The following is a 22,036-nucleotide window of genomic DNA, read 5'->3' on the forward strand; positions in this document are numbered from 1 at the left end:
GACTGTAAGTTTAATTAACTCATTTCTGTATCAAGTTATGCAGCATACCTTCCAGTCTCTAGTTTCTCATGCAAAAGTTTAGAGTTTTTCTCAAAGTAGAGCAAATCAGTGCTAACGGTTTCAAGTGAGGGCTTGGAGGCAGCCTGGAAAGCATTCTTGGAAGGCCATTTACACTCACCTGAACCTAACCCAATACCTTATTTTTTATAATTAATCTCTACTACTAGTGAGTGATTCCCTCACCCTTACTCAACAGATAAATTACTACAAGTGTACCTATAAATTAAAATGGTATCATTCAGTGTGGAGGAGAGTAGCTGGAGCCTAAATGAGACCCTGGCATTCTCCTGGTACTGTTTTTAGAAAACAGAAAAACGACCTCATTCCAGACAATACGTAAAAATAATACTTTAATGAAAGGTACTCATCCTGTCCATACGCTTCCCCTAAAATGCTTGTGAGAAACTCAGTAAAATAACATTAGGATACAAGAGGTAATAAGTGTGTACCTAAAAAAACGTAAGTAGTATACATGAGCCCTGCTTCCTGTAATTCTAACCACATTATCTGACAGGTAGTATTTTCAATATAGTTTTCAGGATAATTATTGTAAAAATACAATAAATACTATAATGGAAATATAGGGATTCATTTATTACTTTTTGGTTTACAAACAAAGGCACCCAATAATGCTTCTATTTACTTCTTATAAAAGATTATCAATTTACATTTAAAACAAAAAGCAAAAAACCCTGAACCAGTTCCTACAGACACACACAAAAAAATGGGAGAAATAAGATTTTTTCCTCCCTGCTTCCAAGCTTTATTACCATTTTTATACCATGTTTATACCATTCTTTAGTCAAAGAACGTATTGCCATGCTTCTTTGTTGAGCTTTCAAACTTATTAATGTTGCCAAGTCAAACTGCAATATAGCCACAAATGATGTCACAATTGATAAAAGCATAGAATCAAGAGTGAATAGTGGGGAAAAAACCCAAATGTATTACAATATGGCTTTATCAAATGAATTAAATGAAATACTAAATTCAATTAGGTTATCGTGTTAAAAACTGAGTTCATACTGTAGAAAATAAAGTCAAACATAACTAAAAACCATGTCTAGCAAATGACACAAACAAACATGAGTTCCAAAATCTTTGAGTTAAGCTTAAAGTCTAGGTGGTGGGGGATTAACAACCTATCTACTCTTCACATTAATTTTAGAACTAAGTTCTAAAATGACATATTAGTCTATTCATTAGTTTCTTCTGACAACAGAATTCTAAACAAACACACAAGATTAATGCAGTGGCCTCAGCACCTGTCCCAGCGAGCATTTCTTTATGTTGGATTACAAGAACAATGACTAGGTCAGAAGACATACCCCCCTCTGTACTTCACATGCCTGGCAAAGTTGTACCTGATTCTTCTGCAAGATACAAAGACAATTCACCTGATTCTAAGTATATTCGGCAGAAGGATAAACATCATAGAAATGTTAGCCTGTTTTCAACATATTATGGAAATGGATTTGGAGAGATGGAGTACTCGATGTAGAGAGCATCTAGAGTTAATCAGTGGGCCACTTTAAATTAAAGGCATCATCATTTATTCCATTTTCAGACACTGTCATGGTCTCTCACACCTTACACAAGGTACGGTCCTAGACCAGAGACTTAGTATCATTTCAAAGAATATATATATATTTATATACATATTTATTTTAAAATAATGTTTAAAAGTTTTACTACAGAAAATCTGGCTTCAACATGGAAGCATTTTTCCTTTTCAAGATTACGCACCTGCATGGAAGAAAGTGGTTTCCTTTACATTTAGGTTTTTTTTCACAATAACAAAATAAACTTCTTACACATTGCATTTAAATTGACAGAGAAAATTAAGATGTAAAGTTCTATGTAGCTTTTTGTATTGTGCACTGACCTCATTAAACACATTCAAGATATACTGTTGATGATTTAAATATAGTACAACTTGATCAGCTAAATTAGAAGTTATGCTGATCAATCTGTTAAACCAAATGTATGTTAAAACAGTAAGGACAGTTAACTACTATTAAGGTTTAAAGGGAATAATAATGTATCATTAAAATATACATTAATTTTCTTGCTATTACTTGTTTCTATAATGCATTTCTTTCTAAAGCTAAAACTACATGCAGAAAAAATAAATGGTACCTTGAAACTCATTCAACAGTTTGCTACTTTATGTGGTATGTAAATAAAGTCCTTTACTTAATTTTATACACGCTATTTTATGCACTATTTTATTTTTCTTGAAGGAATTCAGCTCTCAAGGTCAAAAGTTTAGTATGTGTTTACACACATGTGAGAACGTTTTCTTATTATTATGACTACCTGCAAATACATTCTTCCATAATAAAGCACTTTCAGTTTTCATTGGAAAGACTGCACAAGCCTTTTAAAAGTCCTGTTAATAAAATGTATAAAGGGAAGAGAGCACAAATATAGTGACTCCCTCCCCACCTGCACCCCCCTTTGCCAAAGTCTCAAGAAATCCTCCAACTTCAAAACATGAACAAAATTTCACAGGACTAATTTTTATTTGGTCATAATGTGGACAAGAAAAATGTATTCCTATTCTTTTTGATACTAATAGTCTTATGGAATTCATTTTCATTTTCCTTCAAAAAATACATAGCATATGTTGATATGGATTCTCAAACCTATTTAGATCCAGTAGGGTCTTTAGAATAACATACAGCCTTCTGATTACGGAAGCAACTGATTGCTTATACAAAAATGATGTGCATCAGACCACTAATCAGAGAAAGGAAATTGAGAACATGTCTTTCATATTGGAGACCACTCAATAACTTATAGAATGATGTGAAAATAAGTTTGGCTACAGTTTTAACAAAACTAAAACCCACTTCAACCATTGAAAAAAAATCAAACACTGAAGAATGAAATATCTACCAACTTAGCTAAGTATTCCTGTCCAAATAAATGCTTTCCACTGCACTATATATTAGAGTTAGAAATCACTAAATGTTAAGGCATATTTTAATTAATATGTTCCAGAATTGCACAGTTATACTGGTCAGGGTTCCTATTTCCCCACTGCTACCTTCACCCCACCCCTTGTCCCCAGGGATCAAAATGTTAAGTCATGGTTTTGGTGGCTATTGTAGATTTGAGCTGGCATAACCACAGTGTGTTCACCAGATTTTTATAAGCATAAACATTAAAATGTTACATAAAATGTACCATACTTTATTCCACACTCTGATCTAAGATGGTTTAATGTCTTGACAAAAGGTGAGATGACTTAAGTACATTTTACATTTTGTGCATTTAGACCACCATATGCATAGATGTTCTAATGCTAAATTCTTGTCTTCAGTATCTCATAGTGCTGGATGCTCGGAAGTATGACAGAAACTTGTAACACAGACTAACCACAAAGTACCAGATGTTTCTTGCCATTTGTGATCTTGCAATAAAAATGCGCCAAATCAGGATCACCAAGATAGTATTGAAACCATATCGTATGTTTCTCAACCTGGAAAGCAAATCAAGAGACATATCAGACAATGCTTTCTAGAATAAAATATTGCTGGATGGCAGATGATTGATGCTCAGTTTTCAAATCCATTATTAATTTGAAACCTATTTAAAAATTAACTAGAAGCCCTTAATTTAGAAAGTTAGCAAAAGTCAGACCTGACCATGCAGTCCATCAAACAATGCACAACCTCTATTAACAATGAATACACACAAAGGTTTTTCATAACAGTGTATTTGGGATGCAAATTTATTCATTCAACAAGTATTACTGAGCATCTTTCTGTGTGACCAGTACTAAGTATATTGTAGGTAAAACAGACATGCCCCTTGTACTTCTGGAGCTTCCTATCTAATCTAAAAAGGTTTGTTCATTATATACATCATCTTCTAGACAAAATAAACATGTTTTAACATCTTTAGCAACTTCTTTAGCAAGTTGTCAGACAAGTGAACTTCTTTAGTTATAGGTGACAGTCGCATGATCAAAAGCCAATTGGACAAATCTTCATCCATGAATGAAACATGGCACTAGTCTATATAGGAGGACCCTCCCATTCTCAAAGAGTAATATTAATGTTATTGTGCTCATGTTTCAAAACGTTTTTTATAATTTTAATGGTGTTAGAAAAGATCACAAACATTCAGATATGTAACAATGCTACATAAATTCCATTAACTTCAATAGGCAGTCCAAGATAAGACTATAATACACAAACGATATTAAAAAACCAAAGACCTTTGAATTAGGAGTCAAAGATAAGTATTCTAGTTTCCTTTGTCACCTAATACATATGACCTGGGCAAACACAACTTCCCTAACCTTCACTTTCCTCAACTATACAACTAGTTGCCCTGCAAAAGCCTCACACAAGTTGGAGGTATAAAAAGAATGATGTGACGGTCTTAAAAACTGTTATAAAAATTGTATTATAAAAACACTACAAATGAAAGAGGTTACTACTGAAATTAACTGCATCTCTGAATTATGGGATAACAATGATTTTTCCTGTGTTGTCTGGGGTTTTTTAAAACAATGAGTATATATTATGTTTATAATGAGACTAAGGAAATAATTATAACTCTGGTTTTATAAACAAAGAAAAAATTCTATGCTGAATGATGTTATTATTTTATCTCTTTTCCCCTTCCAAAGATGTATTTGACTAGGGCAAAAAACAAACAAACAAAAAACCCTTCAAATGTATTACCTCGTTTATTTTTTAAAATTACCTCTAGTTTAAAATACATTTTCATTTTCTAAAATCTTTACTTCTTCAGTAGTAATATAAGAAAAGACAATAGTGATTTTCAAAACTAAATTCCTACCTGAAATTAGGGCTAAGGAACAGTATAAATTGATGGTAAGTTTCAACAATCATAGGCTAAATTAAAACTCCCATAGTTTCAGTCCAAAGGTAAGCACCTTTCCTAAATGCAATATATTACACTAGCAATATCTTTCATTCAATATACCAGCTTACCCCAAAAAAACAAAACAAAAAAAAAATTGTGTAATGTTTCATAAGGAAGACAAGATGAAATCAAGCCGATGTAAAAAACTTACTTGTTCAGATGTTTTCTAGCTGCAGGGAGGCCAGACATTTCTTCATTCAATACATATTTCTTAGTTCCCATGCAGTAGTTCTCTATATATTCTGCCCAATGTAACTGCCGTACATCAATATTAAAGGTCTATAGAAACAAAAAATCTATCGGTTACACTCCTGAATAATTTTTTTCATAGCTAATCAAAAATTCACACTTTCTGAAATTGTTTTAAAGATTTACTTATCTATTTTAGAGAGAGAGAGACAGAGAGAGAGTGAGCGCACAGGGGGAGGGGGCAGAGAGAGAGAACCCAAGTAGACTCCACGCTGAGCACAGAGCCCCGACATAGGGCTTGATCTCAGGACCCATGAGATTATGACCTAGGCTGAAATCAAGAGTCAGAAGCTTAAGCAACTGAGCCACCCAGGCGCTCCCAAAATTCACACTTTTTTAAAGGCTACCTGCACATGACAAGACTATAAAATGTTTATAACAATAACTTTTAAAATCTTCCTGCTATTCACAAAGAAATTCTTATCCCTATTTTATACCTTCCACTAAACACAGAAACATTTCAGAAGATAATCTGAAAACTCATGTCAGCATTTAAAGAGAAGTATATGAAATGTAAGAAGAAAGAAACCTGTACCATTAAAAAAAAAAAGATAAAATTCCATTGTCCAAATAATCTATGTATTCACCACCGCTTTACACATGTACTAGTATATTTATTTCCAGTTTCTATCTACAGTATCTCTTCTTGAACACCTGCATACCACACAGATTACTTTTCCTACAGAACAGTGATGACATCAAGAGAAAGAATATGTTGTGAAAGCTGGCTTAGGAGTTTAGGGAACAGTAAGGAGGCCATTTGATGAAAAGAAAATTTTACAAAAGTGTTACTTCATGGCAAAATAAGAGGGCTATGCACTGCTCAGTGTTTCTCCATACAGAAACAGATTATTTTTTTGGAATGATAAACCGATTATTCAGTGTTTACCATCACTTATCTGAAAATACCAAGTTGTAGACCAAAATAGCTACATAAATAAACCATTAAAGTAACATTGCACTAAAATGGAGACTCGGCTTCGGATAGGAGATATTATGAGAAGTCATTACATACGTGTAACTGGATCCCCACAGGAAAAGTGAAAGAGTGGAACAGAAACACTATCTGAGAAGACAGCTGGAAATTTCCCCAAAATGACAATACATAAGTCAAAGACTCGAAATACACATACACCACGTATACACATGTATCTGAGCACATGAGAGTAAAATTGTTGAAAATCAAAGATGAAAATTTCAAAGACAGCAGAAAAAGGTGTTATGGATTAGCTCTAAAGGCACAAGTATTAAACTGACAGAGACTTCTCAAAAGCAATGGAAGCCAAAAAACTATGCGACGATGTCTTCCAGGGCTCAAAGAAAACTGTTAACATACAATTCTATACCAGTATAAACATCTTTGACAAAGATGTTTCCAGAAGAATAAAAACTGGGACGATGTGACATCAGCAGATGACTCACACCAGAGGAAGTACACTAAAGGGTATTTTTTAAGCAGAATGAACATGATTCCAGACTGAAGTCTGGACATGGAAGAAGAAATGAAGAGCAATTATGCTGGTAAATCTATGTGAATACTTACTGCACAGACTGCAGTAAGAATAATGATTGTAAGACCTATAATGCACATGCAGAATTAAAATACGTATCGGTCCTTGCGTTATCCAAAAAAGGGCAGAAGTACCAATATTATATTAGCCCTTGATAAAGTAAGGAAGGATGCTGTAATCTCTAGAGTAACCTACCAATACAACTAGTATATTTCTATGTAACTGATACAGATAGGAAAATAGAAAATTGTAAAAAATAACCTCAAAGAAAGCAAAAAAAAAAGAACTTAAAACAAGTTAGACAGGGCGCCTGGGTGGCTCAGTTGGTTAAGCGACTGCCTTCGGCTCAGATCATGATCCTGGAGTCCCGGGATCGAGTCCCACATGGGGCTCCCTGCTCAGCGGGGAGCCTGCTTCTCCCTCTGACCCTCCCCCCTCTCATGTGCTCTATGTCTCTCTCATTCTCTCTGTCTCAAATAAATAAATAAAATCTTTAAAAAAAAAACCAACAAAACAAGTTAGACAAAGAGAAACACTAAGAGTTAGATTTAAATCAAATATTATCAGAAATTACATTATGGATTAAGTCTTCCAAATAAGGGTCCAAAATTATCAGACTGAAAAAAACCTATATGCTGCTTAGAAGAGAAATATCTAAAAGATAAGGATACAGAAAAGTTGAAAATACAAGGTCAGAGAAAGATATACCTTTCTATTAACAATGTATGAGAGCTCCCACTGGCCAGTGCCTTACCAAAAGGGTATGTTGGCAAAGTTTGCATCTTTGCAAACTGTTAAGTAGTAATTATCTCAGTCTAGTTTCAATTTACATTTCCATTTTTATGAGTGAGGATGAGTATCTTTTGTTAAGAATCATTTGCATTTATTTTTTTTTTTTATTTTTTGAGAGAGAATGAGAGACAGAGAGCATGAGAGGGAGGAGGGTCAGAGGGAGAAGCAGACTCCCTGCCGAGCAGGTAGCCCGATGCGGGACTCGATCCTGGGACTCCAGGATCATGACCTGAGCCGAAGGCAGTCGCTTAACCAACTGAGCCACCCAGGCGCCCTGCATTTATTTTCTGTAGACTCTTCATCTCTAGCCCATTTTCAATAGGATTATTGGCAATTTTTGCCATTTTTGCCATTTCTACACAAACTTTTTATGTAATATGAAATGCATATTAACATTACATTGAGATACCACTATACACCCAACAAAGTGGATAAAATTAAAAATTAAAATGAAAAGGCTAACTGTTCGGAGGATGTGGATTAACAGGAACTCTCATGAACTGCCACTTGGAATACAAATTGGTTCAACTACTGTGGAAAACTGTTAAGCATTATCAATTACATTGAACATACAAATACCCTTTGACTTAGCTACTATTCTACTTCTAGGTATAGATCCTAAACAAATGTGTGCACATGGTTCAAAAAACTATTCCTAATAGCCAAAAACTGGAAATAACTCAAATATCAACAAAAAAAGGGAAAAATACTGTATTAGGATACCATTTGTATAAAGTCAACAATGGGTATAACTACCATTTAGTGTTAGAATCTGAGATAGTTGTTACTTTTGGGAGATAGTGATTGGGAGGGGGCATGAGGGGATCCTCTGGGGATAATAATGTTCTATTTTTTCACCGGGGTGCTCACTTTCTGATAATCCACTGGGCAGCATGTGTTGTGCACTGGGATGGGGAGAGGGAAGATGGAAAGGGAGAAAATAAGGAATCAGCAGAAGCCACAAATTTCCTAACCTGAGATTATCTGCAGGACCCTGGTACCTACACCTTCTGCTTTGAAGGCTATAGGCAAGGAGGAAGACTGGCTCATAAAGCCTACAGCCCCATAAGTTGAGTCTTTTTTTTTTTAAGATTTTATTTATTTATTTGACAGAGAGAGACAGCAGAAGAGGGAACACAAGCAGGGGGAGTGGGAGAGGGAGAAGCAGGCTTCCCGCCGAGCAGGGAGCCCGATGCGGGGCTCCATCCCAGGACCCTGGGATCATGACCTGAGTCGAAGGCAGACGCTTAACGACTGAGCCACCCAGGTGCCCCAGTTAAGGAGTCTTATGGAATATTTCTGCAAAAAGATAAAAATCCCAAAAGCTGTAGCCTCAGAGCAAAGGTGAAAAAAAAAGTAAACCCACCACACACAGAAGTGGGCAGAAAAACTGCATTCTTGATGCCTTTGTCATGCACAACCAGTACAATGGGACTAAATCTGCATTATCTAATATGGTAGCCACCACAAACCACGCACATCTTTGGGAACTTGAAAGTGACTGGTCTGAAGTGAGATGTGCTGGGGAGTGTAAAATGCACACTGGGTTTGAAAGGCTCAGTATAAAAAAAAATTGAAAGTATAATATCCTTTAAATAGTTCTTTAAATTTTAAGTAATTTTTAAATTTTTGTTTAAATTATATATTATTTTGGATATATTAAATAAAACATTAAAATTTTTAAGGAAAGAAGTGGAAAGAGAAAGGAAGCTGCGATTGGGAAGATGAAAAAAAAATCACCTTTGAGAAACTGTAAACATGAACCAGCCTACTGAAGGCCCATATTCACCTGAGTTGTGCTAAAAACTTCATCAGATATTTCAAAGTGGGTCCTGGCCTCTTAATGTCACCTGGCTAGTTAATGCTAACACTCACCAGGCTACTGGCAGAAGGGCAAATCCTTATTGGGAAACTGCAATTTCAACACAGGCTTCAAAAAATTCCCACAGAAATCCTCAAGGAACATGAATTTACAGTCAAACAATAAGAAACAAGAAACACGGTGCCACGAATGAGAGCTAGCTTAAAGGACAGATGAAGTGGCTGATGCTAAGCTGCACAACCTTTAGAAGTCTGCATTAGCGGAAACAGAATTTAAAACAATTATGTCTACAATGTGTCAAGAAAAAAAATTCTAAAGATTATTTAAGAAATGTCTATAAGATTTGAAAAATACACCAAACTTCTAAAAGTGAAAATACCCGAAACCCAAAATTCAGCGGGGTGGCTTAGGCACAGCTGAAAGACTGTCACAGAACTTTAATTATTAGCTCTCAGGCCAGAAACAAAGAGACACAAAATGTGAAATAAAAGTTAAAAGATCTGGAGGTGAGAATGATCTAAAATTCATTAAAATTTCACAAGAAGACAAGAGAATGGTGAAGAGGCCATATGTGAAGAAATAATAATAATCTGACTTCAGATCCAGGAAGCCCACTGTGAAACAGGATAAATTAAAAAATATATAAATATATACCAGACACATTCACAGTGAAACTGCACAATACCAAAAAAACTCTGAAAAAGAGACAATAAGAGGTGACCCATAATGCAAGAGCAAATGAAACTGATTTTTTCAACAGCAATAACATAAGCCAAATAGTAAAGGAATACAAAAGAGAAAGTTATCTTTAATGTGCCAAAATCATGTTACAGAAACACGAGTGAAATAAAGACACATCAGACAATCAAACACTGAGAGTTCACTACTAACAGCACCCTACTAAATCATATTCTGGATAGATTTCAAGCTGAAAGAAAATGACCCTAAAGAGAAGATCTAATAGTAAAGACACTGGTAAGTATTGGTTAAATCTAAGTAACACTAACCAAAATCATATCTAATTATAAGATTTAAATAGAGAATTGAAGTAATGTATAAATATGTATATTAGTGGGGTGGTAGCTACAGCTCAAACACTTTAAGGTCCTAAATATCATTAAGGAAGAAGCTATAGAAAATGCTTAATTTAGACTTTGTTAGCTACGCATGTTAAAATATCTAAGGTAACCTCAAAAAAAAAAAAACATAAAGAGTTTAAGTTTCAAACTAACAGAGGATGAAATGTGGAATGATAAGAAATGAAAGAATATATGAGTAAAACAATTTCAGAGAGAAGGTTCTTTTCCTCGAAATTCAAAGAAAACAAAGTGAAGGAAAAATGCATAAAGAAGTCCAAGTTTTCTATGAATTTGACTAAAGGGGAAAAAAGAATCAACATTTCAATCATACTTTGAAAGCTACTCTCAAATACTTACACTATAAATTTTAAGATAGAGCAATTTTATTTTACCACCATAATTATGACTGGAAGCTCTAACGAGACACTATAAATAGATGTCAAATGTCTTTCTTGTTGCACACTGATTGTGAAAAATATCCAATTATTTCTCAGGTTGCTAATGGTTCTCCAATTAGTGTGCTACATATTTTCTAATATAAAACAGGAAATACTTGCCTTTTTATCTTCAGGGTTTAGCTGATTCATCAGCATATTGACATTGTCAGTATTCCAAACCCAAGAATTACTTGTGAAATATTCAAGAAACACCATAGCCTTGTGAAGACGAGTTATTGTTTTCATCATCCTGTATTGTAAGAAAAATGGACAGATTCATAATTTGCATAGATTAGGAAAAATCTCATCACCACCCAAGGTATCAGTTTCTACACTGAGATAGTAACAGTAAAATTATAATACGTAATTCATTTAGTGTACCAAACCACCAGAGAGTAAGAATATTTCTGTATCTTTGAAGAACATCTTATAAATCCAAAATGGAAAAAATTTTTAAGCAGCAGCAAATGAATTTAATGCTGCCTAAACAGAGTTCTGTTGATATACGAAATTAATTTTCAAAGGAAATACAGTACTTTGAGGTCACATTTTCCACTATAATCCTAAGCAAATAAATGGATTCAATTAGTATTCCCTTGCTCTTTGTTCCTTCAATCACATTTTGGTTCAGCTACAATTACTAAGATTTCCTGTGAACTCATAATACATGGTGTTACGTTATAATCTCAACTCTTTAGCATCATGGAGGCAAAGTATACAGAAATACTCGTTTGCCATTTAATCAACTCTCTCCAAATACATTTTTAAAGTAATTTTCTCTTTAACACAGACAGGTACCACTCTTGGTTGTCTGAATGTGCTGTGAAATCAATGACTCATGCTGAAAACTTTCTGAAATAGATATTCAAGATATTCACCTAACTTCCCAAAACCCCCATTATCCATCCTTATAGAATAGAAATAAGGAAGTTTGATATTTTTTATTTGTTCCTTTTTAAAAAGGACGAAGGGCCTTAATCTTTAAATCTGTCATTTTACATATCATGGCACACTGTAAGTCATTGATATCGTAACACTAACCAGAGCAGTAACATCTAATTACCTATGATAAGTAGGAAAAGGGAAGAAAGAACTTTCTAAAACAAAACACACACCAAAAATCCCTGGCCTCTGATAAACAGAAAAATAATTTGTGGAGAAATACTCTAAAAGAATTCTATTTATATTCCCACGATAAGGATTAGCATTTACATAGTTTAGAAAGTCCCAAAATCAGGGGTTTTAGAAATGGGGAAAAATGGGAGAAAATTAGAACATTAGAAATGGGGGAAAAGTCAAAACAGTAACATTAGCTAAACAATTCTGAGGACACATTCAATATGTTTAGAAAGAAACCTTGAATCCAGAACACTACAAGAAAATGAGGCAACATGGACTATGCAAAGGAAAACTGTAGTTCATGCAAGAAAGTAATCCCAAAATAAAACTTCCATCAAACACGAAAAGAATTACTGAGCATCGAAGGCTGTATTTGGACAGGAAGAGTTCAGACAGATAGAAAGCACATGGGGGGAGCGGGGAGGAAACCAAGACATGCTCCTTTTAGAAAAGAGATCAGACCATTTTTTTCCTATAACAAAAACAAAAAAAGATATAACAGGTCTGTAATTAAATCAGTATCTACCATCACAACCAGTATAGTGCACTTGAATGACACACATACACATATTTGCTTAACATCATTTTCCACCATACATCTTATTAACAAGTTCTTCCTGATTTCTTTTTCACTGACAATTCTCACCTAGTCTTATCTTTAGATTCACTCAAGTGACAGAATTACCCTGCAACCAATCACTGATTCAGCCATTTAAAAATACAATAAAAAATTGGAGGGGAAGAAGGAAATCTGAAAGGCCACTTCCATGTGAAGTTCACGGAGTATTTATCAAGCAATAAAAGTACTGGATTGAATACTATCGGGATAAAAAGAAACTTTAAAACTCTGCATAATCACTCTGGTTCAAATGCCCTATGAGCAGATAGATGCCTGAGACTACATCACCATGTATGTTCTGAGTATGTATTTATCCTTTATTATTATCACAACCTGCAAAAAAATCACCACAATCCGCCAAGATCTAACCCAGGATTTCTCCAACCTCAACACTACAAACATTTTGAGCCCAATAATTCTCTGTGGTGGGGGGCTGTCCTGTGCATTGTAAGATGTTCAGCATCCCTGGCCTCTACCCATTAGATGCCAGTAGCATAACCTCCCCCTAAAAACATCCCCAAATGCTATTAAATGTTCCCTGATGGAGGCCAAAACTACCCTCCATTAACAACCAGAAAGATTAAAAAAAGAAAAAAAAAATCAGATTCACAGAAGTTAAGCTAGAGAGAGTTAGGCTAAATAACAAAAAAATCGGACTATGGAACCATTTTCCTAATGTCATTTTTAAGAGTGATGAAGTATCTACTGCATTTCAAGAGTGAGAGTGAATAATTTATGCTGCCTCCACTTGCAGTAAGACCACACATCCTAATCCCAAGTGACTGTCACCCAGGATTCCTTATGATGCATGTCTGAGTGGTACTTTTTATCATTACATTGAGAAACGCAGTAAGTTAGATTTTTATCTAGCTGACACACAGAATAATGAAAATGAATAAAGTGGACACCATGAATGCCATGATTAACATTACTTTAATGTAGAAGGAGGCATTATATTAAGGTCCTAGTATAAGACATAAAGCCCAGTACCTTGTTCAGTAAATATCTGAACAAATTAAATAACATAAATAAGACTCTGTATTTAACATTTATAAGACTGCCTAAAGGAAAAACCTCTCTGGCTCTTGTTGCCTTTAGACTGTAAGCCCCGAGGTCAAGGGTCATCGCTGCTCTCATACTAGCCTTGCGCAAGACAAACCTCAATTAGAAAGATTCTTTACTTGAGGTTTCCTATTTGGAGCAGACTTTAAACTCCAAAGGTGATTACAATATTTTCTAGCCTACATGCTCACCTACAATATCACCCTGACTATCTTCCCATCAAGAGGTAAAAGGTAACTTATAACCAGGAGAATGAGGTGGAAATGACACTGCATAACCTCCAAGGGTGAGTAAGAAAAAGTGATACAGCTTTCTGCCTTGCTCACTGGAATACTTACACTTGAAGGCTTCGGTCACCATTTATGCTGTCCACCCCCTAAGGCTGCTCTGCTGAAGGAAGCCCAAATCAGTGCATGTGGAGAGATGGTGTAGAAAGGCTCTGAGACTATGTGACGTGAGAAAGATGCCCAGCCACTCTTGCTGCTCTGTACCCTTCCTTTCCTACTCCCACAGTGTACCTGCTCCAGTCCACATCTGACTGCATCCACTTGAAAGATGCTGAGCTAAAACCACCCAGGTAAAGCTTTCTAGAATTTATGACCCACAGAAATCATTAGATAAGTAAAGTGATTGTTGTTCTAAGATATGAAGTTTGATGTCAATTATACAACTTAAAAAAAAAAAAAAAGACTCTAAGTTTGAAGTGATATATCATGCAGCACAGATCACAGAACAGATATCAGTACAGGGAATGAGAGGCTGCTATAATAAACATCTAAAACATGTAGTATTGGCTTTAGGATCAAGTACACAGAATCTGGAAGGCCCTTGCGGAGACCACTGGTGAAACCTGGAAGGACCAAGAGAAGAATGTTAGTGGAAACTTTAAAGAGAGCTTTAAGGAAGATACTTGTGACGGCTTGAAGGAAAGTGAGAAAAATACTGTTGGAAGTTAGAAGAACTAAATTGTCACTTGTGGTAAAATGAAAAATAAAAACTCTACCTAATAAACTTGATGATCTAGCCAAGAAGATTTCCTCAAGAGAGGACAAAGATGATCTTTTAAAAAAAATGAACTATATGAGTAGAATTTGGAAGGGATGTAAAATGTCAGCCAGCAATTCTTTAAGAAATGGCTTCTGAGCATAGCTCAAGTCCAGAATGCAGATGTGAGATTCTTTGTTAAGACCTCAGAAAGATCTAAAATAGTTCCTCATAGAACCTTTCAGATAAACAAAAGGCTCATGCCAATCTTAAAGACATGTCTCATAGAAACTGTTGTCGAAGAGGCAGAACCTGAGAGGCAAAGATCTAAGATCGAAGGGTGTTGTTCCATAGCAACCTCATATAGAACCCAAGATAGAAAAAGGCATGTTTCAAAGAGATCTGCGCGTATGGCTTTGGTCTAATGGAGTAGATTGTTTTAAAATGAGATATACGGGAAACCTGCAGTTTTAAAAGGAATCTGATCAGTTTACACTTAAAGGGACAGAGACAAAAGTGAAAAGAGGCCTCTGGATCAAGGTCAGCAGACCAGAGCCTAGGGATCAAAGCCACCTGTTTTTTGTAAATAAAGTTTTATTGGAATGTAGTCATGCTTACTCACTTACATATTACTTATGGCTGCACAGCTGAGCGGTTGCAAGGTGGAAGCTACATTTAACAGCAGAGTTGAATAATGCACATGGCCCTTTACAGAACAAGTTTGCTGATCGCAGCCCTAGGCACTCCCAACATTTTACGGGCAAGAAGTAGGGTAAGAAGGTGATTCAGCTGCAAACCCAGGCCATTTTTTTTTTTTTTTTTAATGAAAAAGAAGGATGACTCAGAGGGCAGAGCCAAGAATCTCAAAGAACAACCAGAGAGGGGGCCAGTCGTTAAGCGTTTGCCTTTGGCTCAGGTCATGATCCCAGGGTCCTGGGATCGAGCCCCGCATTGGGCTCCCTGCTCCGCGGGAAGCCTGCTTCTCCCTCTCCCGCTCCCCCTGCTTGTGTTCCCTCTCTCGCTGTGTCTCTCTCTGTCAAATAAATAAATAAAATCTTAAAAAAAGGGGCACCTGGGTGGCTCAGTCGTTAAGCGTCTGCCTTCGGCTCAGGTCATGATCCCAGGGTCCTGGGATCGAGCCCCGCACTGGGCTCCCTGCTCCGCGGGAAGCCTGCTTCTCCCTCTCCCACTCCCCCTGCTTGTGTGTTCCCTCTCTCACTGTGTCTCTCTCTGTCAGATAAGTAAAATCTTTATTAAAAAAAAAAAAAAAAAAAGAACCACCAGAGAGTAGGACTGAACCCTAATTAAGAAACCACCAAACATAACCTAGCTGGAATTCAAAACTGTTACAGATGAGTGACTGCACAAAATTGTCCAGTCATTTTCCTATGCTTGTCTCACCCCTACACGTTGTGTGTGTGGGCAGCAGGTAACTTGGCACTTTCATTCACAGGTTTTCAGACCAATACTTGAGGAACTACACCCGCAAAACCACTCCTAAACAGCCTTATCTACAACTGCACCAGATTCAGTTGACCCAACAGTGGCTTCACGCTGATGCCAGAAAGGTCTTGGTAGGGTGGAAGAGGTAAGTGTATTTCCCATGAGGGAAGGGTATGAACTGTTGTGGCCAGAAGGCAGACTAGAGCCAATTGCACTTTCCAAAATGGCTTCAACAATACCTTTCAACTAACTTGCTCACATTTTACACGATCTTGAACATTCTCTACATCCCCTTTCCTTGAATTTTGGAGGACTTGTGTGACTCACGTGTGACTGAAAGAATGAGGTAGTGCTGCATGATTTCTATGGGCAGGTCAGAAAATGCACACACCTTCCACCTGCCTGCTGAAAGACCTCTCCTTGAAGCCTTCAGTCACCGCGTAAGCAGTCCATTTCCCCTAAGGCTACCACTAGTTCTCGAAAAGAGACTGCAGGAAGAGATCCTGACACTTTATGAAGAGACATCGACACAAGATGTTTCCACTGCATGCCCCCCTTTCAGCTCCATCTGACAATCATGTCAAAGACCCCCAAGCCAAAACTGCCTGGCTGATTCCCTCCTGAAGTCCTGATCCTGAGAGAAACAATAAACCGAAAGAAATAATAAAGTAACTTCTGCTTTTCTAAGAGCCACTAAGTTTGAGATGATTTGTTATACAGCAACACCGACTATAAATTATTTAATAAACTCTGGCTATTCATTCATTGTTTAAGTTTACTAAGCCCCCTTTTCTGTATAAGGCTTTGTGATACGTTTACCCTGTTTTACTTTTTTGACCTAGTTTTGACTTTTCTGCTCTAATATGCAATAACCTTATTAATATCAGGAAGGCATGCAATGCCATCACTCATGAATTTACATTTGCTTTTTAGCCATGAAAGAATGCTGCCAATCACAAATACTGCATTTCATAGACCACTCTAAAGAAACTTCAAAATAATTGATATATTTTGGATCTTTTTTCCATTAAGTATTTCTTTACCTGTCCTAAAGTTGTTCAATTTGACACCTCTCACATATTTCAATATTTAACACATTGGGTTAGGAACATAATTGACAACTGAATCCACAGAAAATCCCTACAAGAAACTCAGATCCTGATACACTATAACTGGCAGATACCTCACTTTTATTTTTTGAACAGTTGATGGAAGTTCTGGAATCAGCATCTTCTTTATACATTAATACTCAAATCCTGAACTCTCCAATCAAAGGCTCCACTGTAACGCCCATGTAGTTAAAAAAAATAGATATATTTATGGTACATTTCGCTATAATTCTGGTAAAGATAGTAGGAGGACTTTAAGTTTGTGGGGTTTCAATAAGAAAGAAAAGAAAAAAGAAAGGCTATATAACAACCGTAAGAAAACATAAAACTTCCCATTTGTTAACTTTTGTTTTAAACTATGACATTTTCAACCTGGAAAATTAGTCAAAAACTGTAATTACCATATTATAAGCTGAATGGGCAGCTGAGATATTTCAAGCCATTAATTTTTTAGATTCTATGTTTTTTCATATAAAACTGTACAATCCACTCATAGCAAACATTTTACCCTTAATCCCCTACAGACTCACCTCTGAGTTTTTAAAGGGGAGAGACGGGCTCAATTTCAGCTTATAATAACAATGACAACCTTGATGCTGGACATTTCCTCTATTATGGGATTTTGGAGGATCAATGGCCCAATAAGAATGAGATCCACAATTAGTCTCCCCAAATATTCTAAATTTCTAAGAAATGTCCTAGCATCTTGATTGTGATTGTGATTAATCAGTTTAGTAATTCTAAAGGTAAAGCTCATGCTAGCGGACTTTTTGTCTCTCCAGCAAGCTTCCACCACCTTACCAATACATAGATGTATTTACTGCTATTCTTCTTACCACGGTTTCTGACCTGTCAACCTGAGTGCAAGATCAAGCAATAATGCAGGTACTGTATGTCTGACACCCTTCCAATAATGAAGCAATAAGTTGTTGGAATACAACTTAACATTGGGGCGCCTGAACACTTGGTTTAAAGGATTCATCTTGAAGGAATGATTTAGATAATATCCTGTAGGAAAAATAAGCGTCAGAGCATTTTGAATGTTATTTGTTATTCAGAAAAAACACCTAAAATTAGACCTAGAATTCAGCACATGACAATAATTTATCATCCAAACTTCAGAATAAATTAGAGTAAGTGATGACACTACCTTTGCTTTTCTGACAAAGTCTTAATTCAAGAGTCTTCTCATTCACAAAAGGCCATTAAGCCTTATCATAAGCATAAACAAATAGAGAGTTAATGAATATGCATTTTAGTGTAAGCATGGGTTGTTTAACAGTCAGAGGAACAGATAAGACAGAGCTAGTCACCATTACCTTGGGCTTCTTCCAGTCATCCTGAGGTAGATATCATACAGGAATGCTGGGGCCTTATGGCTTACAGCAATCCAGTAATGATATAAAAGGTGATTGGAGGTTAGATTTACATTGGGCCGTCTGAAGGCCTGTTCGAGAGGATTCCTCTTGAAAGTGGAAATTACATGGTATTCTGAGGAAGAAAAGTTGTGTAACAGCTTTGATAATAACCATGTAATGAAGTTTTGAAAAAAAAATCATGTTTTTACAAAGCAAAATATTTTACCAAAGATGTCAGAGTTCGCTCAATTAAAAAACAAACTTTTCTACTCTCGATAGTAGCTAAGAGAATAGGAGTATTAGACTGCTGAACTTGAGTGGTTTTAGAACTGTCACTATTTATGAATTTTAATTAGATGAATGAATTTTTGTTACAATTCACTCTTAAAAATCCTTTTAATGTTTTACCTATGTCAGTTTACAATGTCACTTTCTCTATTTCACCTCTCACGATAGCTTCTTTCTTTCTGTTCCTCTTTCCAGATTCTTATTACTGTATACTTACTTAAAAAAGAAAAGGAAAATCATCATCCTTTGCTTATAAATAATTAAGTTGCTCAAATTAACATACATCAACAAGCTTAAAACAACCCAAAATTAACTTCTGCTGTAATTTATTTAGGCAATACAATATCAACAAAACCAAATCTATTATCTATGTTAATACTTTAATGGAAATGTATATTGAGAAATCCACTGAAAAATAATGCTTAGCTTGATTTTTACTACACTTTACAACACAATGAGAGATTACAAAAAACCTAACTCATTTCAGTGTTTTAAAATTCTTAGAATACTATTTAAATAATTATCATAAAATTAAAATCACCCTAGATTGGATTTTTTTTCTTATGTTATAATGGTCAATCTTTAAATTGAAATAAAAATGGCACAGAAAAACCCTAGGACAAATGACATAAAGATTTACTTTAAAATCAAAACTGTTCTGTAAGGGTAACAAAAATTGTTCAATGAGAGATAAAATAAGACCTATTACTAAATCCATGCCATCGATATATCTTACTTTAAATTTGAAAAACAACTTAAAAATTATTCAATTTCAGTAGGCTTTAAGTTCTATTAACCCTAATTTAGAACAAGCAATATAGCACACATATATTCCTGTGAATCTGTGAACTTCAATAAATTAATAAATGTAATAGAAAATACTGGGGCAAAACGTATCCTCCTTGCTAACTCCTTAATTTATTACTCTTGGGGTAGCTGGCTAGGTAGGTGGCTAGGAGCTAGGTGGCTCCTGTGATGTAACAACTCCTGTAGCTGGAAGTGATACTGCCTTTGAATAGACAACTTCAGGACTGAGAGTACCATGAGGGAGGGAAAAAAATCACTGTTTCCTCATCCTGGGCATTTATCTGTGAAGGAGGCTGCAGACGGCAGCAGAAAATTAGTACAGTCAGAAAAGGGTGGGCCAACGAGGGAATATACTGCAGGATGTTTTTTAATTTATGAAATACTGCTAAGGACCACAAGGCAGCGTAAGTATAGATATTTAATACAGCAATTAAAATAAGAATAAACTGGTAACTCAGTGGCTTTTTAATGCCTTGTGGGTATGTTCTAACATAAAAACTCAGTGGGTATTTTAAGTTAAGATGTATTCTAACGTTCAAAAACACAGGTAAAACCATACCAACTTCACCCCAGTGGAAAGGGTTAGTGCTGCCTGTTGTGCAGTTATACACCATGACGTTTCTTGGTCTGCAAAGACAGAGATCAAAGCAGTGAGACATCAAAAAGAGGCCAAGCTTATCCAATCGACATCTTAAACAACATTCAAGTAGGAAGAAGTAAGGATGATGGGTACCTTGTCTACACTGGTTATTTTAAAAATTATCCTTAAACAATTAATTTTTGTGTCTGAAGGGCTATTTACAACTACCCTTCCCCCCCCCACCAAAAAAATTATTATAAAAAAAATAAATATTTTTCTCTTTTCGTATTTTTCTTCTTATAATAGCAGGAGTATCTGGTTTTAAATGTAAGGAAAACAACAATGACAAACAACCTCAGCTCTTCCTATCTTCTTTTCATTTCCAGAGGCTCTAGTTTAAAAACTATGGACTGAGTTCCCTTTTACCAGAAACAATATACTCATATAATCGTATTTTTTAGGATATAAAATGCTGACTTAAAAAATAAGGGCAGTTCGGGCGCCTGGGTGGCTCAGTTGGTTAAGCAACTGCCTTCGGCTCGGGGCATGATCCTGGAGTCCCGGGATCGAGTCCCGCATCGGGCTCCCTGCCCAGCGGGGAGTCTGCTTCTCCCTCTGACCCTCCCCCCTCTCATGCTCTATATCTCATTCTGTCTCTCAAACAAATAAAGAAAATCTTTAAAAAATAAAAATAAAAAATAAGGGCAGTTTATTGATTAGGGAAAAAAAATGTTATTGAAAAGCTTAAAATTTAAGAGTTACCTGTAAATGCTACTACTCCCTTTTACAAAGAGGCCTAAGTCAATTAAAGGTGCTTTAGTGGGGCAACTGGGTGGCTCAGCTGTGGGGCAGCTGAAGGTGTCTGCCTTCAGCTCAGGTCATGATCCCAGGGTCCTGGCACTGAACCTCACATCAGGCTCCCTACTCGTGGCGGGGGGGGGGGGGTCGGCTCCCCTCCCCTCCCCTCCCTCTGCCCCTCCTCCCTGCTTGTGTTCTCCCTTGCTCTCAAATAAATAAATAAATCTTTAAAGCTACTCTAGTGTGCCATGTTTGATATATGTAAGCCATTCTCTGAAAATTTCAGTTTTTTCTATGTTGAGTTTATACTAAGTTTTAGTTTGGATTAAAAAAGCACCAGGGTTTTGGGTTTTTCTCATTCTTAATCCCAAATGAACTTGTCCATCCTGTAGATAGTATATGAAAATTAATGTCAATTCTTAATTACAACTGATGGGACTACTTGCTATATTACCTATGATTAAATCAATTCTTGCAATTGGAAGTGATAATACCTGTACATACTGGTATGGAAATTGCCAGGACTGAGGGATTAATTAACATTAGCCATCAGCTCCGTTTTCCCTTCACAGTTACTATTTATTTAACAAGCGACATTGTCACCTCATATACCTATTAACTCCGGAATACCAGGCTGCCGCCAGACTCGTGTTGACAACTACATCTACAGGAACAAGATCTGCAAGGGCACTGTTGGAGGCACGCATCGTTCGAAGAATTCCTTTCCCTGCCTTTGTTGAAATTAAAAACAACACCTTAAGATATATAAGGCAGAGTGCATATATATATACACACATACACATATACATATAAAGATACACTGAAAACAGGAAAATATGCAGAATGTTAAATAAGTCAAAAGGTTTACTTACCGCAATAAAGAGACCACTTGGTCCATTAAAGTTATCAATCCATCCCTAATAAAAAATTAAAAATAGGGGGAGCTGAGAAATATTATAAAACTAGAGATTTGAAATCTACAACCCCATATATATACTTAGCAGTTTTCTTCTA

At 36.0% G+C, this 22,036-nt stretch overlaps 1 protein-coding gene across 2 annotated transcripts in view; it reads right to left on the reverse strand.

Annotated features, from left to right (window-relative positions):
* Positions 1–397: 397 nt before the first annotated feature.
* The window catches only part of FAR1 (fatty acyl-CoA reductase 1), a 66,539-nt gene continuing 44,900 nt past the window's right edge, over positions 398–22,036 (reverse strand). Inside the window, exons 6-12 of one of the 2 annotated variants that reach the window (XM_064576802.1) lie at positions 21,895–21,939; positions 21,635–21,753; positions 20,204–20,271; positions 18,028–18,199; positions 10,976–11,105; positions 5,117–5,244; positions 398–3,547 (exon numbers count right to left, since the gene is read on the reverse strand). In XM_064576802.1, coding sequence (XP_064432872.1) covers positions 3,385–3,547; positions 5,117–5,244; positions 10,976–11,105; positions 18,028–18,199; positions 20,204–20,271; positions 21,635–21,753; positions 21,895–21,939 — 825 coding nt within the window. In that variant the 3' untranslated portion in view covers positions 398–3,384. Of the gene's footprint in view, positions 3,548–5,116; positions 5,245–10,975; positions 11,106–18,027; positions 18,200–18,510; positions 18,683–20,203; positions 20,272–21,634; positions 21,754–21,894; positions 21,940–22,036 lie in introns of both variants that reach the window. The other variant, XM_045894090.3, reaches the window with a different exon arrangement.

The sequence above is a fragment of the Mirounga angustirostris genome, unplaced genomic scaffold, assembly GCF_029215605.1.
Source record: "Mirounga angustirostris isolate CCGP_5_RB_7025 unplaced genomic scaffold, mMirAng1.0.hap1 SCAF_13, whole genome shotgun sequence".
In the NCBI taxonomy this organism is placed as follows: Eukaryota; Metazoa; Chordata; class Mammalia; order Carnivora; family Phocidae; genus Mirounga; species Mirounga angustirostris.